The sequence below is a fragment of the Monomorium pharaonis genome, chromosome 1 (genome assembly GCF_013373865.1).
Source record: "Monomorium pharaonis isolate MP-MQ-018 chromosome 1, ASM1337386v2, whole genome shotgun sequence".
Taxonomy (NCBI): domain Eukaryota; kingdom Metazoa; phylum Arthropoda; class Insecta; order Hymenoptera; family Formicidae; genus Monomorium; species Monomorium pharaonis.
Genome location: NC_050467.1, coordinates 24,179,247 through 24,202,892, shown reverse-complemented (window position 1 = coordinate 24,202,892; position 23,646 = coordinate 24,179,247). Strand labels below are relative to the sequence as shown.

The 23,646-nt window shown below is 36.5% G+C and overlaps 2 protein-coding genes across 4 annotated transcripts in view; both read left to right on the top strand.

Annotated features, from left to right (window-relative positions):
* Nucleotides 1-19,680, top strand: part of LOC105837218 (DE-cadherin) — a 151,347-nt gene extending 131,667 nt beyond the window's left edge. For 2 of the 3 annotated variants that reach the window (XM_028191995.2, XM_012681800.3), the window contains 16 exons: nucleotides 3,145-3,218; nucleotides 7,646-7,781; nucleotides 8,737-8,975; nucleotides 9,689-9,715; nucleotides 10,228-10,416; nucleotides 10,836-11,137; nucleotides 11,249-11,519; nucleotides 11,636-12,215; nucleotides 12,319-12,500; nucleotides 12,610-13,951; nucleotides 14,028-14,251; nucleotides 14,337-14,552; nucleotides 14,637-14,979; nucleotides 15,071-15,223; nucleotides 15,319-15,505; nucleotides 15,581-19,680. In XM_028191995.2, coding sequence (XP_028047796.1) covers nucleotides 3,145-3,218; nucleotides 7,646-7,781; nucleotides 8,737-8,975; nucleotides 9,689-9,715; nucleotides 10,228-10,416; nucleotides 10,836-11,137; nucleotides 11,249-11,519; nucleotides 11,636-12,215; nucleotides 12,319-12,500; nucleotides 12,610-13,951; nucleotides 14,028-14,251; nucleotides 14,337-14,552; nucleotides 14,637-14,979; nucleotides 15,071-15,223; nucleotides 15,319-15,461 — 4,421 coding nt within the window. In that variant the 3' untranslated portion in view covers nucleotides 15,462-15,505; nucleotides 15,581-19,680. The remainder of the gene's footprint in view (nucleotides 1-3,144; nucleotides 3,219-7,645; nucleotides 7,782-8,736; nucleotides 8,976-9,688; nucleotides 9,716-10,227; nucleotides 10,417-10,835; nucleotides 11,138-11,248; nucleotides 11,520-11,635; nucleotides 12,216-12,318; nucleotides 12,501-12,609; nucleotides 13,952-14,027; nucleotides 14,252-14,336; nucleotides 14,553-14,636; nucleotides 14,980-15,070; nucleotides 15,224-15,318; nucleotides 15,506-15,580) is intronic. The other variant, XM_036287450.1, reaches the window with a different exon arrangement.
* Nucleotides 19,681-20,650: 970 nt separating this feature from the next.
* On the top strand, nucleotides 20,651-22,485 carry LOC105837209 (hypertrehalosaemic prohormone). Its single transcript, XM_012681788.2, has 3 exons — nucleotides 20,651-20,806; nucleotides 21,343-21,544; nucleotides 21,985-22,485. Coding segments are annotated over exons 1-3 (249 nt in total). The 5' UTR covers nucleotides 20,651-20,804; the 3' UTR covers nucleotides 22,030-22,485.
* Nucleotides 22,486-23,646: the final 1,161 nt, after the last annotated feature.

Below are 23,646 nucleotides of genomic sequence, written 5' to 3'. Positions count from 1 at the left end.
AATAATTTCGATCGGAATCCATTTCGAACAGTTACATAACATGTGTCCTGGGCGACATTTTTATGAGCAGACAATACATTGTAATATCACTATCGATCAAACTGTGATATATCTAAATACATGTTTTAAAAACGAGTTTTTTTGTGCCTCATAATACGTTAAAGTCCTTTCTTTTGCACTAAAATTAATGTAGAACTCGTAAACTGGTATAACAAAATTTTTTTACGGCTCAGCCGATCTTAGCATATCAAACGTTCGTTGCACGTAAAGTATTAAAAAGTTGCGGAATGTACTGTCTCCCTGTGTATTGAAATATATTCCGAACTAACTGCGGATCAAAAACATAAAGGTTTGATATACAGTCACAGTCGCGATGGAGAGCCGACACTCCCCGGTCACCGTTGCATTGTTGACAAACGTAATGAAAAATGGCAATCTTTGCTCGAACATGCCCATCGCAATATCTCTTTGGCGTTTGAGCGTCAATGTTGGATTGTACGGCCTCATAAAAAAAAAAACAAGGTGAATATACCAGGCGTTTCATGTATGCGCGTATTCCGTTTATCCGCGAGTTCCCATTTCCGGCGAGTTACCGAGTTATTTCATCTGGAAGTATCAGTCGCGCCGAATTAATTCCCGCGATGGCGGCAATAATCGCGGTATGCAACCTATCGCATCAGGTTTTTTTCGCCCCCCCCCCTCCCCCGTAATTTCGTTCTGCGGCAGATGATCGAACCCGCCGCCGGCTCTCATTGAGAACGGCTGCAATGTGAAAATGTAACGCGCAACGTGGGTAACGGGAAACTTGATAGAGAAATTTCCCACTAATACAGGGCAGGGGCGAATGCAATATCGGGCGCGGAGTACTTAATGGATCTCTGGCGCGAAAGAACGGAGCTAAGAGATGCTCTCTTCCCGCGAAGATTGTCTAAAAGGAAAACGGACGCCGACACAGCGAGGCGCGATGGTGCTTTAACACCGGCAGCGGCGGCGGCGGCGGCTAATGCGGAAATACAAATAGCCTTCCGCGTGCTCTATATACAGATGTTGCTCTCTCAACTGGGGCGGAACAAGATAATGGACGAAGTGTTAATTTGGACGCTCGAGAGGACGGATCGGTTCGCGGTTACGAGTGGAGTGTGTGCTCGATTGAGTACGAGTGATAATAAATTCGACGAGTGACGTCGACGATTGTTCCGAGTGATTTTGACACAAGCACAGAGGCCGGAGAGGGAGAGTGTGCTGCATTTCCAATTCAATTATCGGGAGGTTCGCGAGGGAATAGGGGGTGGGAGGGAGGGAGGGAGGGGAGCAGATATTCCTCAATCGGTGAGTTATTTTATGCGCATAATTGCGCTTGTTATACGTTGTATTTTAAACAGACTGAGCGACAAATCGTTTATCGGGTTTCCCGGAGAAACATAATTAATTTCGCCGCTTCGAATAATTATTAATGTCAGACGAATTAGACTATTAAAACGCCACTTTCGATCGACCTTTCGCGCGAAGCGATAAAAATCCCTGGAAGGAGGGTGGCGCGGGGGTGAGGGGGAGAAAAAAAATCCGCGCGAACCGATTTATCGGGCAAGATGTCTGCCTGGCTTCCAGGCCACATTCTGTCACACGCGTCCACCGTGTGTGCAATTTATTTTGTCGTTTCACCGTATTTCGCGGTGACGGGTTCACGGGCGTGAAACGTTTGCGAGCCCGGTTGAATTTTATGCAATTCCGGCTGTATCGCTTTTACGGCGGCACAAATTTACTTAAAATTCGGGACAGAGCCCGCATTAAGTGCGGGTAAACCGCATTGTGGCTGGGCCACGCAAGCTGCAGGAATGACAGCGCTTCGTCGCCGTCACGTATTGCGGTCGGGAAGCATTAACAAAAGAGTGACAGGGAAACGTTTTCGGTACTCAAAAATACACCCGACGACGCGCGACGGCTGTTCGACGGAACGAAGGTATTTCATTTCTGCTCCCGCGTTTCTCCCCCCCCCCCTTTTTTTTCCTTGAAAGCGGATTATTTGTTATCTTCGTTATATCATATTAAAAACAATCTCATTTAAAATTACAGACGAGCATCCTCTTTTCAACCAACGACGGTTCAACTAACAACAGTCTTTTGTGAATAATTTTGCATACTCGGAGCCCGTATTTTCTTCTAGACGCGCCTTTTGCCGCGTCTTTGTGCATTAACTTAAAGAGGACTCTAATGCCGCATTAGCAATGCCTACTTTGCGTAACTTATGAATAGTTCTGAGATAGCGTTCCAAGTTGCATACCTCCCTCGCTCGCTCGGTGTTGGTGAAGTAGACATAGACATTATTGTGAATGATGCATAAAGATCTTTGCAACCGGGTTTCGCCTCGAGATATGTAATTTCTAATTCATTTAGCATTCGGCGCTTGGAAATTTAGTTAAGATTGTTCTGGCGCAACTTACAAATTTTCCCCAATATTTCGCTTTCGCTATTAAATCGTATTTTACACGTAATACGCATCCGAGTTTTTGTGATTGTAATAGTTAAATCTCGCAAAAATGTAGTATTGAGAGAGAACGCGTGATATTTTAAATTACGTGTAAAATGTAAAACGAGCGCCGTCAAAAATTCACGTTTTTCAGCTGAAATAGATGTGATAGGACGAATTAATGCGGGCTGAAATAATTATTAAGCGGATTATGTCTTTTTAATAAGAGAAAGAGACAGTGAGAGAGCAACGATTATCTTAGATATTATAAATTCAACGTTTGGGCTTATACATTTCCATATATTATTAAATACATTTTAATCAGAATCAGACGTGTGCTATTTTCGTCGACTCTGCTAAAATATCCAACATATTCGACGATACGATAATGTACGCTTACATTTCACAATTATATCAGATATATGTTAGATTTATTAATCAGACCACGCCGTCGTGTATATTGTACAAATGTTGCAGGAAAAAAAACAAAGATCTCGCTCTCTCGTGTTCTGTTTCTCAGTTTCAAATTCCTTCTTTCCGCGCATAAAACGATATCGCACGTAACGCATTATCCTTAAATTTGAACGAGGCTCTCTTGCGCGATTATCCGAGCCTTATCGGGTGCAATATCCTAAATGGGCGATATCGTCATCCCCCGTTTCTTCTTTATGTTACAGCGTCTGGAACGAGATTGAGGCACTCGAGACACCTGGACGTGAGATCGCAGTTCCTGGCCGAGGGTGAATTATCGGTGAGTGCTTCTCGATTCGTTCTTGATTCGATTTCTCGTCCCCTTCCATCACCGCCACCACTGCCACCGCCGCACCATTTACACTCCTTTCCTTCTGTCTCAGACACCGAGCCCGGTTTCTTTTACTCACCCAAGAGCCCGGAGATGATCCCCAACCAGATCTCCGTATAAACCACCTTTTCAGCAAGTTGGATAATGGATTTGTCCCTTCCTTCATCGCCTATCTGCCGAACAGTTTAAATATTTACCGCGCACCTCTCTGCAGTCGTCTCTACGTGACATCGACGAGCGGGCCCGAATTCATTGCCATTCATTGGATATGTATAGAACGTGCAAAAAGTCGCGACTGGGGCACCGAGGTTAAAATAATAATTCGTTTTAGCAACCTTTAATTATTCCCATAGCTTCAAACATTTGAAATGAAGATCGATTCGTTTTTAAAAGAAAAAATAGACTCCAAAGAATATTCAGCTTAATGTAATATGGAATCTTTTAGGTAATTATTGATAGTATTTGTATAAATATGGATATTATTTTGACTTTTATTTTAATTTTTCTCTTAGCCAAATATTGATCATATCAGCTAAACGAAAGCATAAATTTTCTTACGTTTAGCATAGAACTGATCTTAATGATCAATGATCTCCAATCGAGTCGGTAAATATGCAAACGATAGTTAGTCTTTGGAGTTCATGAAATATTATACAAATGTGATATTCATATGTCGTCGAAATTTACTTAGCTTTTGTATGATGGAAAGGCGAAATATTTGATCAAGCAGCTCGCGCTAGACGCCGGAGAAACTTTTATTGTTTTATATGAAGCGCTTTGAAGTCGGACGCTTATAATGTAATGCAATAATTCGTAATTCAAGATTCTTATATTTTGCTAATCGATATCATGATTTTCAAACGTTTTGACTGGCTCGTATTGACTTGATCCTTATTTGGATTCGAAACTTAATTTGTAATGTAATTTGGCTGTCCTTAAATATTTTATCTCGCATATTTTCTTTCTCCATATAAAAAGAAGCAATAATAATCCAAAGTTTCCTTTACCGCGGCTTACTTTGGAACGTCTATAGATACCAACGGGATTAAGCTTAATTCTTCACTTAGTATTTCGCTCCGCGTGTCGTATTTTAATGCAGTTTCATCGGGAGTTGGCTGCGAAAATGAAAGATCTTCAGCGGCACTCGGGCAACGCTGTCAAAACACGAACCGTAACACGGCAAAACTCAGGGCCTTGCACTTCCGGCCCGGAGGTCGAAGCGTGACGTGCTAAATTCGCCGCAGAGATCACTCGTGATTCGATGAATAGGTTCGCCATGCGTTCGCGTATGGAAGAGAGAGATTTTGGTGAGAAATGGTTGGTTGGCGGCCCCCGAGACTTGCTTACGAATCGCTTGTAAATCGTTGATGTTACGCCAAAGTTCCTCTGGTGAAGCGCAGGATATTTAGGAACGCGAATCTGCGAACGAAGAACCATAGGAGCCATTTCATGCGCGTGATTCGTTAGACAGGAATTCGACAAATGGTATAATCTGACGAGAATTGCCATTTCGCCAAATCCGTAATTGGACGTGGAACTTGTTTGGGACCTAATCCCGTGAATCCCAGATAGATACAGCAGGAGAAGTTTCATATAATTCAGATGTGACCTGTGTGGCCTCCGTGAGGCAAAGGGTCCGCTTGAACCTGCAGTATTTTAGTAATTAAATTTCACTTTAATTGGGAAAGAAATAAGGCAACAGTAAGGGTGTCTGTAATTTTTTAGTTAATTAAATATTTCACATTAAAAATACTGTCAACGTTATAAAACAACGTATAAAATAACATTTTAATTATATTTATGCTTCTGCAATGGAGACAAATATTTTGATAATTTATATTAATAAAATACCTTTACCCATACTATATACATACACAGTATTTAACTTTATATTACGATAATATTTATTTGGTTCATTTTATTTACATTGAAAATGAAATTACTTCCTTCCTTTATTTACAAGTACCTTATTGATCACACTCTTTCAATTTTTATATATAAAACATCTTGCTAACTTATCTTTAATTAATTTTTTTCCAAGGAAAAAAATCAAACGTCAAATACCTCAAGAATAATAAAAGTTCGCTACCGCACAGCGTAGTGACCTCTCTCACGTTACTCGGTACATAATGAAATATAATTTTCTTGTAGACGTTACATTAATAGAGATAAGATTTGATATTCAACCCTTTTACAGAATTTCATTGCTTTTACCTTATCCTTCATCATTGCGAATCAGAAATGATGGTCACGGGGAAACTCGCCGGGTCTTTTACGCATACTAAACGTTGCGCAAAAAGGTCGCGAGCAATTCGTGACACATGAAAGCTTTCTGCGCTCTCAATATTAAATTAACAGTCGAGTATATACCGCCACGCGACCGTTCTTTGCCGCGCGCGTCGTTAGCTTGAAATTCGTCACAAAGTACCTCGAGGGCGGTGCCCTGCTATTCATCCGGATATGTATACGCGTAAAGATCACAGTTTCCTCCACTCGATTTACGACACCGCTGTCGATTCACTCGTGTATTCATCATCATATTTACGCCGACGTTAAACGGAGCGCCGCCTAACTAACGCAATCGCGCATTCGTCTCATAACACTGACTTGGCAATATTAACGACGTGGCGACCTGTACCTCTCGTTTCTGCCCGAGGACTTTTCTCCTCTCACTATTACGGGCATGCTCGCAACGATGGAAATAATTATAAAGTACTACGTCTACTACCTGGAAGAACCTGGGGAACCTGAGATACTCTGAGAATCCCTTCTTCGCTTTAAAAAAGGAAGAGGAAAAAGACACCGGGGGAATTCTGAGGGAATTTTATCGGAACTCGGAGAATGCTCGTCGAAATTGTCTCTTTCAAGATTTTGTTTTCAACTATTTTACGAATGTCACTTTTAATATCAGAAAGCGCTATAAATCTCGCTTTATTAAAAAAGGCTTCACTTCAATATCCGGATATTTATATTTTTTTTACGGCCGATTTTTTTCTGTTTTCTTTCAGCAGCTCCAAAAAATATGCATATCATTATGTGAGATATTTACCCCACACAAAAGTCCATTTTTAATTCGCGACGCTCTGATTTTGCGTCTCACGTTAAACGAAAATCAGGGAGTCCTCGTGTAATCCTCGTTTTTTTTTTCCACGGTCTCGGCGAGCGCCCGGAGCCATGGATTTTATTTGACGGAATTTTATATCGGACAAGTCGGCAGAAGTCAGCCGCGGATATAGCGTAACGGGGTTAATATGCTAAAACCCGGCTAACTTGTTTATCGTTAATGAGACTGGAAGGTAGGTAGCGAGGGAGCGCGCGAGCGCCGGGGTGTGTGTAACGTCGGGGGGAGAGGGTAACGCATGACGTCGGCGAAGCGTCGCGCGAAATTCTAAACGGTCTAAGAGGGGGTTTGTTGGCTGCCGGGGCGTGCGAGCAAACACACGGCGGATTATATTTCTTGCCAAATGTTGTTTGCCCGGAAATATCGTTATCCCCCGTGGGACAGAAAATAGTAATGAATATTAATGCCGCGACCATTTAATTACATTGAAGATAATGGTCTAACGTGAGCGCGCGCGCGCGTCCAGGGTGAGAGAGAGAGAGAGAACATGAGGAGATAAACTTAGCGTTATTACACGAGCCTCTCCGGTATTTCGGCGAGATATTATCATCCATGCGAAAAATTGATTTCTCCCTGAAATCGCTCGTCGGTTGTTATTCCGTTGCCTTTGCGTTTCTCCCTCTTTTTTTCCTGTAGTTCAGAAGTTAAACGCCACGTCGGTCGATCGTGCATTACGTTACGTTAAACACCACCGGATCGATCCTAATCGCGATGAAATGGTAACGCAACGAGGGCGGTCGCGTATAAGCAATAATTTATGTGAATATGCCTCTTACCGAGACAGCCAACACACCGCGTAACGTCGTGCAAAGCCGCGGTACTTGTGCTACCAACCTTGCGCCACATGTTCTAGATCGTCGTGAACGACGATTATCGCGAGGCATCCGAGTGCGGTGCTCCGTTTTTTTGTGTCCCCTCGCACCCCTTACCTCCCTCCTTCACTTTGTGTTTCTATGTACACCTCTATCCTCTTCACTCTCCTCCCTCCCCCCCCCCCCTTTGGGCTCATGTTGGATCTTTTATGAGGAAACGCGACATAATAGACCGCCGGAGTACGCGCCGTGATTAATGGCGCTTGGTTTATGAGGAGCGCTTTGATTTATCGAGCGCCTTGTTCTCTAAAGTCTTTCCTCCCCCGCGCGATGCCAAGTTTACCGATTAATCCCCCGGACATCTTTCGACGGGGGGGGAAGGGGATTACCCCGCGCCAAGTAACATCCGCGCTAATAGACGTCCGTTTCTCATGCGCTTTCAGCTCGATGAAAATCACAACCACAAGCCGGTGTTCTCCAATTGCTCGAATTACGCGCCAGTGGTGAAGGAGGAGGAGCCAATTGGCACGGTGGTGATCCAGGTGCACGCCGAGGATAGGGATCCACCGGGCGAAGGAGGTATTGTATAGCAGAGCGACATCATCTCGGCGTATATATGTCACGATGTGAAACGTCGTGGTAAATTGTAGTTAGGAAACAAAAGTTATATGCACCTGTTTTTATGACGTTCGTTTCGCGACCCCGGCACAGGAAAAAAAGTTCAAGATACGCGCATTGCGTTCGAGTTTGTTTTTAATTACATATGTCCGTGTCTTCGATAAATTTTTCACGGATGTATTATTATTATTTTTGGTAAATGCACAGCGCAGAATAAAAACGAGATCGAGAATAGATAGCTGGAAATATCTCGCTAGTATATTATTAGTTGATAAAGTCAGTAAATAGTTTTTTCCTTATCCCAACAAACCACGATGAAAAAATACAACATCTGATAAACTCTGATAACTGCGAATATGTGACGAGATTTTCGAATTTAAAAAGCATACGAATTTTTAAAAATATTGAAATTATTGAATGTTCTAATAACATGTTGAATTAAAAATGAGTTTTTATGTTCTATAAAATGGTTGTATAAATGTGTTCTATAAAATGGAAAATGGATGAAAATAGTAACGCGTGTTGTAAAAGAGAAAACACGTTTTAGTTATATTTAAAGTATCCAAATCATCAAATGTTTTAGATATGCAAACATTTCTATCAAAATATATATTGTTTTTAGATATTCGAGACTCTTTCAACAATCTCAAACCTTTCGAGATTTTTCCAGAAATCCGGTTTCAAAAAATAATTTCAAAATAATTCGAGTTTTTATATGATTAACTGTTTGAAAACATAATTTTAATACTTTCCCAAATTAAAATTTTTTAAAGTCAAAATTAGATTCAGCAGTTAAAAAAAACTTTAGTTTTACTTGCTACTCCAAAATCGATTTATTTTGTTCGGCCTTTTTGGAGGAAGGATGAATTTCACTATACATGACGAGTTAGATTAACCGACGATCTCGCATTTTCAGGTACCATTACGTATAGCTTCGTGACCGCACCTGATGAAAAATTAAAATTCGCAATCGACAACACGACTGGCCTCATCAAAACGCTCCAGGTACTCGACAGGGACGAACCCGCTAGAGAAAAGGAATTTTATCTCACCGTACTTGCTACCGACAATGGACGGCCGCAGTTGGATGACGTGTGCACATTTAAAGTCACTATCGAAGACGTCAATGACAATCCGCCCGCCTTCGACAAAGTGGTACGTTGCTAACTACCTAAGTTACCAACTCGTTACGAACTCCCTTACGGCTCGTATCTGCAAATACGAATCTGATTGTATGTGGTGCGAATACGCGTCTACATTATGCATACGCTGCAATTACACGGATGTAATAGACTTAGCCAGATTGTACCGAAGAAAACAGAGCAGCAAGATCATAAAAGTTTTTTTCTTTTTATGATAATTATAAGATAATAACATTTTTTTATAAAGAACTGATTTTTTATAAGTAAATAAGTCTAATATAAAATAAATGTTTTCCTAACGAGATTTCTGCAATATAAAAGTTATATGTTACTCAAATGAAAAGGATTGATTTCTTTAAAATATTTATTTAATTGATTTTCAATTAATTAGGATAATTCTGGTAGGAATAGAGGACGGTGACATAGATTTTATGTATGTGTATGTATAATTCTATGTATGTACATGTATAATTCTATGTATGTATATAATTCACTATTAAAACATTAGTAAATAATTTAGAAACTAAAGAAGAAGGTACTTTTGTGTATAGAAATGATGAGAATAAATTTGATAATAAATGAGTAAGCAGCTCATGAGATATCGTGGTAGGTCTCTATCGCGTTTACATCACGTGAATTTTCTTTTTCTTCGTAAACTAATACTTAACAGCCCACTATCGCTACTAACAAGTATTGCTTGAATTTTTTGTTTCATTCCAATCCCAGGTCTACCACCGTGGATACGTGTGGAAGGTTGGTTTCGAATACGTGGTGTGAATGCTGCTCGATATGTAAATGAAAAATATAAAAGTATCCCAAGTTTGGTTTTCTCCCTTCATTTTATGCACAGTTTACATATTTCATGAAACAAATTACCATTTTTATTTTTATGTATCGAATATTTTTCGTGTGCACTTAAAAAATATTTTCAGGTTTGAGAATTTAAACGAGTCCGAGATAAAAATTAATGTTGACAAGAGATTTTTCAATAGTGTTATGACGACTAGCACGATACGAGAAACTACATTCACCGTTTATTATTATTTAAGAAATAATATGTAAATTTACTTATTATTATTAATTTATTATTGTATGAAGAAAAAAGGAAATTAACATGCATGGTCTTTTAGAAATGATAATTGTACCGTAAACACGATTTGCGTACGAAAATTGCATGGAATGCATCACGCTAATGTGTATTTTAGAATATGTATGCACATGTCGCACGATTGTCGGTTTTTGCTAATACATTTTGACTTACGCAGGCATACACAGAATCTGTGCCGCAAGATTTACCCGTGGGTCGCGAAGTCATGCGAGTTTCCGCAGCTGATATCGATGATGGCAACAATTCTGTTGTACGGTATACTCTAGCGTCTAAGAAAACGGATGATGCCGCGTACTTTCGAATCGACTCTGAGTCCGGTGTCATATTCCTCAACAAAGCTATAGACGTAAGTAATGCGACGTAAGGTGGGGACGACGTTAAGAGGGTACTGCTTACTAACGCGAACTCCGTTTTACAATGTACTTTGAAACTAGAACTTGTAACACTTACTTGATAGTTTAAGCGACGATAGTTCCGTCGTTTTATTAAATCGTTGTTCGAATTTTCATATTCATCGGCGAACTTTGTTACGTAAATGTATACTCCCTCTTCGGAAAGACTATTTTTGGTAAACGTTTTACACGCGAGTAACGCTTTAAAAAATATTACCGTTGAATTATTGAAATACTACAAAAAGTATTTTTGAAGCCCTGATAAATAATAAATCGATCAATTATCTCAACAAAAAAGCTCTTGAAACTTTCCCAGTTTACTTAAACCAATCACGTAAATGTCTTGCATTATGATTATTGTAAATTTGTGCAGCGGACTCCAGATTATAAATTCAGTATGACAGCTACTGCCAGGGATCTTGGTGAAAATTCGCAACCCGTTCCAATCGATCTTACGATACGGGTTGTAGAATCGCATAAGAAGGCACCAGCTTTTCTTCCGAGATCTTCGGAGCCAATCAGACTTCAGGAGAATTTTAGCGACTTCGATGCTAGCATCGTTCGTTTAAAAGCAGTTTCCAACATCGATAATTCCAGTAGTTCGGACAATTCGTATCTACTCTTTGAGCTTGTGGTTGGTAGAACGGAACAAACCAACAGAAAGAACACTTTTAGGTACATTGCACGAATTCCGCTTACCAACTTTCCATCTCCATATGATATGGAGCGAAACATGTTAATAATTATTAATGGCGTTTCATATAAATATTTGTTTTACACTTTTAGATTAGAATCCAATAAAGATATAGCAGATATTAAGTTGTCACAACATCTTGATTACGAGAGTAACACGCAATACTCGTTAATAGTGAGAGTACAAAACAAGTATCAATTAGCTGCCGAAACAGTGGTCGATGTTGAAGTATTAGACGTAAATGACAACATTCCAGTCTTCCGTGATATCAAACGAGGAAGCGTGTTAGAAAATGAACCCCGAGGAGCTCCCGTGATGCAAGTGCGAGCCATTGACGCTGATGGTACTTCCGTTAATAATCAGGTATTAAAATTGCACGAATCATATTTTATGCTCTACGAGCATGTTTTATTATGACGATGCGTCAAAGTTTCATTATGTCTTGCACTTAATGCAATATCTTTAACTTTCCTCAAAAGGTTAGCTACGAATTGGACAACTTCAAAGATCTCTTTGCCATCGATCCGCAAACTGGTAATATCACAACGTTGGTGACATTCGATAGAGAAGTTGAAGATATCTACAATGTGAAAATAATAGCGACGGATAATTCACCAAGTGCTTTGTTCAAAACCGGCGAACACAATAAAGGAGAACAGGTGTTTCAAATCGAAATTGCTGATAAGAATGACAATCCGCCTCGCTTCACCAAAAAGGTGTACACTGACAATTCAGTTCTCGAGGACATCAACATTAACGCGCCCGTAACTGAAGTCAAGGCCATCGATTCCGATACAGCGAGTCCTGTCACGTATAGCATCATAGCAGGAAACAAGAACAACAGTTTTTACATTGAAGCTACAACGGGAAAGATTCGTGTCAACAAGCCGCTTGATTATGAAAAGATCACCAAATACAATCTGACCGTAAGAGCGTTCGACGGTGTGTTTAATGATACAGCGGAAGTTGAGATTTTTGTTGAAAACGTTAATGACAACCCACCGATTTTCAAAGACTTTAATACAAATCCGACTATACAAGAAGAAAGATTGGTGGAAGGTAATATATTTATGCAATAATTTCTCTCTTCCTATCTCTTCCTTTCTCCCATAATGACAAAATTTGACCGTTTTTCTAACAAAATTTATTACTATTTATTTAGGATGCGTCACTGTTGTGTCGGCTTATGATCCCGATATTGAAGATAGAAATGCCGATCAGCATATTGTCTACAGCATCGTCAAGGAGGAACAACAACCGTATATATCAGTCGAAAATACTGGTTGCATGAAATTGAAGAAACCATTAGATCGTGATCCACCGCAAGGGCATGCAATGTGGACTGTAAGTTATATATTATTAGTTATATATTTATATACAAGCTAATATTTTAATAAAATGACTTAATTAAAAAAAAAATAACTTCATTTCTTTTTTCGTTGGTTTTTGACAGTTCCTCGTAATGGCAAGAGATGAAGATGGTTCACCTACGGCTCTTCAAAAATTGGCGATGATTAATATTACCCTCCTAGATATCAATGACAATGCACCATTTCTCGATATGCCTTACCCAGTCATTTGGGGTGAAAATAAAGGACCTGGCAGGATAACCGAGCTCAAGGCGCGGGATTACGACTCTGAGGAAAATGGTCCGCCATTCGAATTCAGAATCGACGATTCTGCGGACAATGAAATCAGAACTAAATTTGACATACGCGAAACGTATTTATTCGCGCGAGTAATGTTCGATCGAGAATTCCGAAAGAGTTACGATATACCGATCGCAATCACGGACAGCGGTAGTCCGCCCATGACGGGTACTTCGACACTTACTGTAATTATAGGCGACGAGAATGACAATCCTATGCGCGAGGGCTCGAGTTCTATATTTGTTTACAATTATAAAGGAGAGTCTCCTGATACGGAAATTGGACGCGTGTTTGTTAACGATCCAGACGATTGGGATTTACCGGACAAATCTTTCGATTGGGCCTCTCCGCATGACGGTTTCTATCTTAATACCAGTACCGGTATGATCACTCTACTGTCGGGTACGTCAAACGACACCTTTGTATTGAAGTTTATCGTCACTGAAAAAGGCCAACATATTCCATCGCATCAAGTATACGCTTACGTGAACGTCACCGTCAAAGAACTTCCCGAAGAAGCTGTCGAAAGATCCGGTTCCATACGATTTCAAGGGATAACACCGGAGGAATTTGTGGAACCTGATGAATCTGGTGTCAGTAAAAAGGAAATATTTCAAGAGAAAGTAGCAACTATGTTAAATACTTCGGTCGAGAATGTTGACGTATTCACCGTACTTCATTCGGATCATCATAAAGATAAAAACTGGCTGGACGTCCGATTTTCGGCACACGGTAGTCCATATTATGCATCCGAGAAGTTGAACACGATTATAGCGCAACATTCAAAGGAAATTGAACGGGAGATGAAAGCGGATATCTTATTGATGAATATTGATGAGTGCCTATTCGAGAAACTTCACTGTAATAATTCGTGCCGCAATTTCTTAAATGTCAGCACTGTTCCGTATGCGATCTACACTAATACCAGCTCGTTTGTTGGCGTTAGAGCAGTTGTAGATCCGCTGTGTACTTGTCATGTAGCGGAACCTATCGTCTGTTTGAATGGTGGTACACCTTTGGCAGAACGATGCGAGTGTCCACCTGGTCTGGAAGGGCCAAGATGTGAATTATTAGGCATTGGCTTTAACGGAGACGGCTGGGCTATAATGCCTCCACCTGGTCAAGCTTGCGACGATTCACATTTAGGTATGTGTTTCCCATTTGTATCATTGTCGTTTTTCAATTTCGTATTTTTATTCACACGTATATGATTATCGTATAGGATTGGAGATAACACCACACGTGGACAATGGTCTTGTATTTTATTTCGGCCCTATGACATACAATCCTAAATTTGGAATTCAGGATTTTATGTCATTGGAACTTCAACAAGGCTACGCTGTGTTATACATTGACTATGGCACGGGAACTGTAAGGTTGGATCAGAAACAAATCAAATTAACGGACGGCAAGAGTCACAGAATAGACATTTACTGGAAGAAGACTGTAAGAACTCTCGCGTTATATGCGTGCATCATTTTGCTTACAACAACTATGCAAATTGTCTTAACGTGTTTGTTTTTTTTTCCAGTCCATAGAGATGATAGTTGATAAATGTGGCATATCTGCTTGCATGAGTCTCACTGCGCCACAAGGCACTAACGAATTTTTAAATGTTAACAGTCCAATACAAATAGGTGGTACATTGACTAATTTAGCACACTTAGCATCGAATTTGGGATGGGATTATAAACCAACTGATAAAGGATTTGTCGGGTGTATACGCAACATGACATTCAATGGAAATGTAAGTAATAAAGAGATATCGTAAAAAATGTAGTTATAACAAATTATAAAAAGAGATTAAATTATTTTTTTTTGTTTGTTTTAGACATACAACTTAGGCATGCCGTCACTGTCCAGAAATGCAGATCCTGGCTGCGATCATGGCATGGCAAAGGCAATTTCGTTCGGAATTGACACGAACTTTATAGTGGCTATTTTGGTTTGCGTATTGATATTGTTAATATTACTCGTGGCGGTAGTTGTGCACAGGAGAAAAACCGATGATCTCTATAAGGATATGGACGATATTAGAGAAAATATTATTAATTACGAGGATGAAGGAGGTGGTGAGGGTGATGTTCAGAGTTTTGATTTAAATGTCTTGAGAGCTATTTACGACGCACCACCTATTGATTCAAAGATAGCTCCAATTGGTCTACAGGGTAGAGGTACGATAATAACAAAATAATAAATATCATTAAAGTGTTATTTGCTTTATCGATTGTTGTACAAAAACTAAAAGGCAAATTTTCTATAAAGGAACCGACGAAGTTCCAGACATTTGTGGCTTCCTAGATGGTAAGAAAGAAAGTTGCGATAAAGATCCAGATACAAATCCATACGATGATTTAAGGCATTACGCTTACGAGGGGGAAGGAAATTCAGAAGGCGATCTGTCATCTTTAGCTTCGTGTTAGTATTTTCAAATTTCAAAAAATATTTTAAAGTGAATTTACGTGCTTGCATCATTTTTTATTAATCTTATCTCATTTTCTTTTCATTGACAGGCACCGACGATGGGGATCTGAAATTTAATTATTTGTCTAATTTCGGACCAAGATTTAGAAAATTGGCAGATATGTATGGAGAAGATCCAAGTGACGAAGAAAGTGACGGAGTCGGAGAACGAGAGAGTGAAAGTTGGTGTTGAGTTTTCCTAAATAAGAACATCGTAGATGTAAAATTTTAACACAGGTAATCGTAAGTTTTGTTTTCTTTAATAAGTATTATAGTTTTACAGTACTCATGTATCATTATTTTATTTGCCAGAAAATGCACACAGCTTGCAGATTCGCTCCTGATTATAATCATATTTAGGAGCATACATGCTGTGCAGAGTTTACACTGTGCAGGTTTGTGCGCTTTTACAGCCCCATGTTCCAATTAACTGGAAAGAAATGAGGCTTCATTGTACTTAAAAGATATGAAATACGGTCTCACTCACCGATTACTCTAGTTTGATGGTTTAAAAAGAAGATGGAGAGTGTATGCATCATCCTATCAACACAATGTGTAATTAACGCGCGTGATTTACTAGTGGACGGAATAAACTTTATGATCATCACGAGTGACTATATGGACGCTGAATTTCGTTTATTCGCAAAAGTGATGCGTATCTTATACTGACCCTTAAAATGAATTTTTATATGGTGTCGACAAAACCTAGCGGATTTATGTTATACTTTTACACTAGAAGTGATATATGTGTATAAGTGGGACGAGAGAAAATAGTGCGTTCACTGTACGTTGCATGGATGTGAACATTAAAAATTCTGGATTACTGGTGTTCTCATACGAATTCCGACGAGTTGGACAATCGACATTTCCATGCATCCACGATCCTTTCCTTTTTTTATTTTAACTTAATTACTTAAATACGATTATGATATATTTCATTTTGACAAACTATAATAAGCAATGCTCCATTAGTTAAAGATATCAGAACAGCGGCATGAATGTTATTTTATGTGTACGGCTTAATACTTCGTCGATTATTCTGTGTTTGAAAATTACTTATTATTAATGAATAATGTAAAGTTGTTTAGAAAAACTGCCGACATTTTGTTAAGATTTTAAAAATAAAAATCAAAAAAAACTTATGTGAGATAAGCTAATAGTATTCATGTAAACCTTCATATAACTCCTTTTTATATCTCGAGCTTTTAATTTTTAGATAGAAGTTTTTTTTATATAAAACATGTACATATGCAAAAATTATCCATTGAAATTGTTTATTATAGGCGATCTCTCTTTCTTCTATTTAAAAATTAAAAAATATTACTGTATACATAAGTTGACAAAGTATTAAGCCCTTTTTTTTAATTATTCATTCATCGAGTTAGAATGAGAGAAAGAGCTACTATCTATTTTGTTAATATTTTTTTTTATAATTGCGTAATAGCGACGAAATGCTATGTGACTGACTTTAGAACTCGCCGTCTAGGACAACTTAAGTAACTTCGTAAATTAGGCTGACTGCCAGATTCAAGAAAGTTTGCATTATTATAGCTTTAAATACTATATTACATTCCAGTAGCAAAGAGAACTGTAATCGAATAATATCAGTTCATAAAATGGTAACGCATCACGGTTTTGTATCAGTAGTCTACAATAAGAAAATAATTTTTGTCAATTGCTGATCTGCATTCTTGAGTTTGGCAATCGTCAAGTTACAGGTTTCTAGATTATTTTTTATACATACATTATATAAAGAAAAAAGTATATATATATAAAGAGACATATATATATATATATATATAGTTATAAAATAAAACTGAATAATGTCACGCGATTAATGAGATAATTGTAAAAGAATATATGGATAACTTTTCTTATGAGAATGAAAAAAGTAACGCCATTCTTCTATTTAATTTATATAATATTTTAATAATTACGTATGCGTGAATGAGAGAAAGAAAGTGCACATGATGTATGCTACGAGCGCGTATGCGTAACGATATCATCTGGATTATCAGATGAATACAGTATTGTGTACGTATTGTTATATTATTTGATTTATTTCAAAATGCATGTATGTGCGCATGTATACATGTACACATACATATATATCCAGATAGCCAAATCGAACAGTGTTTGCTACAAATTTTATTATCAAAATGACAGCAGAAATATAATAGAAAATCAACAGCATATGACGGCAGAAAAACGATTATATATTCTATATTTAAACGATTATGAGATGATAGATTCTACTCAATTTCCAGGTATCTGTTGTAATATTCTGTTTAAGTCTGCTAACATATTGCTAATAATTTTGCTTACTGGATGTATATCTATATCCATTCTTTATACGTGTATATTTCTCACGAGGGTCGAAAAGATTGTTTTCATCAAGTTTGTCCGTAATGCTCCGCCAGTAAGATTTCATCATTGTAAACAACTGATCCAAATATTCCAGATATTGCGGCCGTGGGTAAATAATGAAAAGTCGAAGAAAGAGGATCGGGTGCTATAACGCACTTTAGACGTTGATCTTTCTCTTTATTTTCTAAATAATAATTTGTATCGGTGAAACTATTGTGCACGGTTCGCAAATAGCTTCAGATGACAATATCTTTGTCATGGAAAAATTTGTTCTTCTTTGACAACAATGAACCGATTAACTAATCACTGTTTCATGACACTAACGCTGTCATTTTTATTATATCTTCATATGGTTGATAAGTGTTTATGTATACATGGATGCTCTTATTTTTAAGGTTCTTACACACAATAAAAATGACATATGTATTATCTGCATGTGGTTACGTTGAGACATACTTTTGACTACTGAAACTACTGAGTACAAATATTCCTCGGTTATTCGTGCGCTTTAAAATTTTTATCATTTTTTTATAACTCGTCGGAGAGTTGTAATGTAATGAAGGAACGTTTGTTGAATATATTTTGATACTCGTGATCATGCGTTGTTGCGAATAGAACGAATATTATAATGTTCTCTAAAAATATCCTCTAGGATTCAACATCGTGTTGATAAAATATATACAATTACATTTGATATATACAATTCAATTTTCAATAATTCACTTTGTGCAAAACTACATAAATAACCGAGAAATGTATTAAATCGTGTTTTTATACTTAAAATATAAAATTCTAGTGTATTTTATGCATAAAAGCAATCACAATCAAATGCCATAATTTGATGTTTACAAGAGATACCAAGAGTAGACATGTACTTTTTTGCTGATCGGATGTTGTTGGAATGAACTCAACGTACCGCGCAGTCTTAATACATATCGTGAAATCCAACTACATATAGATATGACATACATGTATATGATAAGAAATGTAATTTAGGCGGACGCGTGTGATCTCAAGTTGAGGAACGGATGTTTGAGCGTTCCTCTAAGAATGTCTATTACATAAGGGCTTGCCATTGAACAACGATTAAGATGACAGAGCTGGATAAAATATAAAAGACGTGTGTACAACCAAGGACTATCGACGTTAAAATTAACTCTTGCGCACTGCCGTGCTGTTCACTTCCTTTTTACATTGAGGCGATATTTGACAAGGGTTGTTCCAAGATGTTACTTCAATATAATGTTTATATGATAAAGATTAGTAATAATAATAATTGTAAAAGATTAATCCGTCAGTTGGGCGTGCAAGAACTAATAGTAAATATTAATCGATTTTCTTTAATATTCTGTTAATGGGATTAGCTCATTATGTATACGGGAGCATAAGAATTTTATAATTTTCTTCAAAGAAATGTTTTTTTACTCACCTGTTAAAAAATCCTCAGAGATTTGTTTAGGAAATTCATATAATCGCCATTTCACTTCGTGGTACTGTAAAAAGAAGTTAACATTATCATTATTCCTCATCAATTTCATACATCTGTAACTGTCACTTCTATTATTGACAGAGATCAACGATAGATCGTAAAGAGATCGTAAGTGCTGTTGATAAATGTTTACTCAACACTGCCTTTAAAATAGAGGAAGATCATGCATTTTTTGACACACGAACTTGAACTTAATAACTGAATCTTTAAATTGGGTCTTATAATGTACTATTCTACAATTTAATAAAAACGTATTGTAAAAAAATCAATTAGATACCAAGAATATATGTATATGTGTATGTATGTGTGTATATATATATGTGTGTGTGATATATATACACACACACACACGTACATACACGATAAACATAATGCGCGTGTGTACACAAGCTTGTACATTATTTAGAAAAATAAGAACTATTGTGAACCATTTAATATGTGATAATCGACAGCAACGCATATGAGCGCACCATTATCCTTTATCTTCTTATCACTCTTAGCTCGAAAACGTTATGTGTAATTTCTTTTTGTAGCAATAAAGTGAAATTCGAATATATTTTCCTGTTTTTTAAATATTGTCGTGTGAATATTGCCGTGCAATTGCACAGAAAGAAACAAAATTTCTCTTTTTTAAGAATTGTAATTTCTTAATATTACGACATACGATCGCGTGATGCGATATCGTCACGAGAATTCTATATACTTTGCTAGATATGTAATATCATTGATTGATGAAGTAATCGATGAGGCTTCACATCCTGCTATATCCGTTAGCAAATTAGTCAGAAGCCCTCGAGTGTCACGGTCGCATGCACTAATTTAATTTGACAACAAATGATGCAAGTAATACTTTTTTAGACGTACGTCACAATGACGATATTTGCGACCAAAATAATTTTAAAGAGAAAGACATTATTTCTATGAAAAAAAGGTTTCATCAAATTACATCCAGATCCGTATTCGATATATCGTCTTTTTCCTATCACAAAAGTAATTCACAATGTGTATAATTAGTTTTATATGAGATTATTTCTTAATTACATGAAATATCACACTACATTTCTATGTAAAAAGATCGTTAAATAAGAGATATATCAAGATTGGATAATTTCATATTTTAACGTCATTAATATAGAAATAAATAATTAACTTCTGATGAAGTTGTGACACGACAAAATCTACAATTTTATTCTTTGCTAAATATGTATGTACATATTAATAACTGTATACACGTGTGCAAACAGAAAACCGATAGCCTCGAAGTGATAATAATGTGATATCACAAATAATCCAAAATTATAAAGATAACCGCGATCATGTAAATTATATCTATAGATTTATCTCTATGTATCGCATCGTTCACAAATCTCTCTTATATTTCGATTGAAGTTTCAACTTCCGTACTGGGACTTCTGTATATGTGAGAGAAATCTCCGAACGGTGCTCATGAAGCGAAATGCTTAACGCCGGCGCAGAGTTTTCATTATCCCTCTTGGGAGAGTGATCGAATCTATGATGTTGTAATGTGCGCGCGCGTTGAAACAAGGGGTCCAGTGATCTATAAAAACAGCAACCGCATCTTAGGACTGTCGTAAACGAGAGTCTCTTGCACACGGGCATTCTATATATTATCTCTAACGGAAAATAGATCATTCTATACATCTGTAAGAAAGTGTTAACATGTGAGTCTCTTTTTCTTTTCATTTATTTTCCTTTTATTTCCCGTGGGAAATAGTGCGGTAAACTTTGGACGTGTTACAAACATTCGAGCTTGTTTGCAATGATTGCGGTAAACCAACTCATTCGATACACACACGCAAGTGTTTAAAACAAACGCGATTGTTGATACAGAGGAAAAAAGAGTATTTTATTTAAATGTTTTGTTTCACCAAAGTTTTTACCACGTGCAAAACTTTGTAGATTTATATCAGTTTTGCGAAATTGCTTTTCCGGAAGTTAAAAAATCTTTCTTTATTATAGAAATTTGGATTTAGCTGTTAGTAATATTTTGTTTATTAAACATATTTCAAAATTTTCTTCAAGAAATATTTTTAGTTTTGAGTAAATATTTAGTTTTGAGTAAATATTTAAAAATAAATTAATATTGATCATTTATAAATTCAGTTCATTACAATATCTCCAATCGGTTTATAGATATTTTTACTCAAGTTTAACAATTCCTGTTATATTTGTAGTAACGTAACAAAATTTTTTCAAGGTTTTGTAAGATGCCTGCGAGCGTAGTCGTTATAGCATTTCTTTTCTTAATTCTCGTTACAAACTGTGAAGCTCAGTTAAACTTTTCTACTGGATGGGGCCAAGGTAAAAGGAGCCAAGATATGCGAGTTAAATCGAGTAGGGATTGTTCGTCGCAAGGTGCATCGTTGGAACAATTGTTAAAATTATATTCGTTTATTCAGGTATGGCTTATAAAGATGCAAAGTTTATCTGAAAATTTAATAAGTCATAAAAAGTTGTTATTGTAAGAACATAAGTAATTTTCTTGTCCATTTCTTAACTCGAGAATAGTCGTTTTTGGGGCGTTTTTTATACTCAAACACCCAAAAAATAAAGCTCAAGTTAAATTTTTTATATTGATCTAATAAGTGATTGTTTATGCAAAAACAATGAAATAACTATTCTCAGGATTAATTAAATTATTTTTAATTATAAAAGGGATTTAAAGTTTCAATATAATATTGCTAACCATAAATTATCATGTAATGATAGAAAGAAAAAAAATCTTTATTTATCGCAAATTTACAGCAACTATTTAATAAATATAAAACGATGAGTGTGATATTCACGTGAGAGTAATATTCACAATTTATTAAATCAGTTTATTTGTTATCATTGACAGATCGAAGCTCAGAGGATTTTGGATTGCCAAACCATGAACAAATGAACCAGAAAAGTGTTATTGGTCTTATCGATCGGACTTGTGCCGGAATTGTCAAGCCTGAATTAAAATAATGATGTTTGGATAGTAACTGAGTCGTCCTATATCTCATAACTTTTCTTCCTAATATTCGAACGATAGATTGGCATACATTCATGTAGCCAATTCTCTATTTACTTTGTATATCACACATACAACGATGATCGAAATTTCTCTGTTAAAAGACATGATGTAGAACTAAATACTTTTATATGTTTGCCGTATGCTTTGTACATAACACGTATTGTAACGTGAATTAACATTGAGACAAGTGGCAAACGATTGAAGCTGGTCTTCTGGAAGAACGGCCTTGAGAACATCTACTGTCATAGATTATTTATAAATGTGTTATTCCCACAAATGTAATCTAATTAAACAGGCATCATTATGTATACTCTAAAAATAAACTGATATCAAAATATATTCTTTGCAGAAATTTGTTTCCCTGTCAAAGACGAAAGCAACTATATAGTGTTATTAATTTTTATTATAATATCTCAATTATATTCGAGATATCTCTTAAAAGAATAGCAGAATTATTTGTTAAAATATAACGACAAATGTGCCATGTAAATTTTAATTGTAAATTTCAACTGGATTAAATACAGAGCTTTCTTGTGAATTTATTTTATTGGAAATCGGTCAGTGTATGTTGTTGATTTACTAAAATTACGCACGTGTAATATATCCGCAACTAAATATATATTTCAACTCACTTTACAAATACATTTGTAATGCCAGTCTGACTTTCAAAGGATATAGAACCGTGATATTATAAAAAATTTTACAAAGTGATAAATAATTTTCCCCTTTGATATTCCATTCTATTTTATCACATATTTAAATGTTTTAATCAATTAATAAAAATTATTTCTGTGAACAATTTTATGAAACACATGTTTCTAATACTAATGCAAAACGAAACATTTTCCGACGTCACCCGAAATATTGTAATCTTTTCCTTATGATAGATAAGAGTTGTTCGAATGTGTACTATAAATGCAATTGCAATACGCATGACGTACTTCAAGGATACCTCTTTAAGGATCGGTTGTTCCAACTTCTTGATAAATTTATCTACCAGGTAAGCATGTGTCTATCTTCATTTCTTTTCTTGAATAAGTAAAGACAAACATATATTTACCTGATAGGCAAATTTACCCTAAGAAGTTGGAACAACCGATCCTAAATGTTCAAATTAACAAATATTTTCAAGACGTTGCGAATGTTTCGATTACGACTTCAAATATAAAGTTGCATACATACATGCATGCAAACATCGAAACAATAACAAAATATTAACATACATAACGCGCCATCTAATGGGGTGTATGTTACTTATCAATAAATGTATTGCGTTGGTTTTACACAAACTTCATCATTTTATGAAAAAGATGAACGTTATCATCGCAGAATCTGATTGTTGAATTTATATATATATGCGTTTATTAATACAATTAATTAATTTTTGAGTAAAAATTAAAAGGTCTTATATTCCTATAGAGCTTGATCGTTTCTATTTTTCACGAGATGTTTTTTATTTTGTAATATAATGCATGCAATACATAAAAAACATGAAGTTAT

What these genes read in the sequence shown, in the direction of transcription:
- LOC105837209 (XM_012681788.2), top strand. An exon ending in AATTATATTCGTTTATTCAG is followed by an intron (nt 21,545 to 21,984) that starts GTATGGCTTATA and finishes TATCATTGACAG; the next exon opens with ATCGAAGCTCAGAGGATTTT.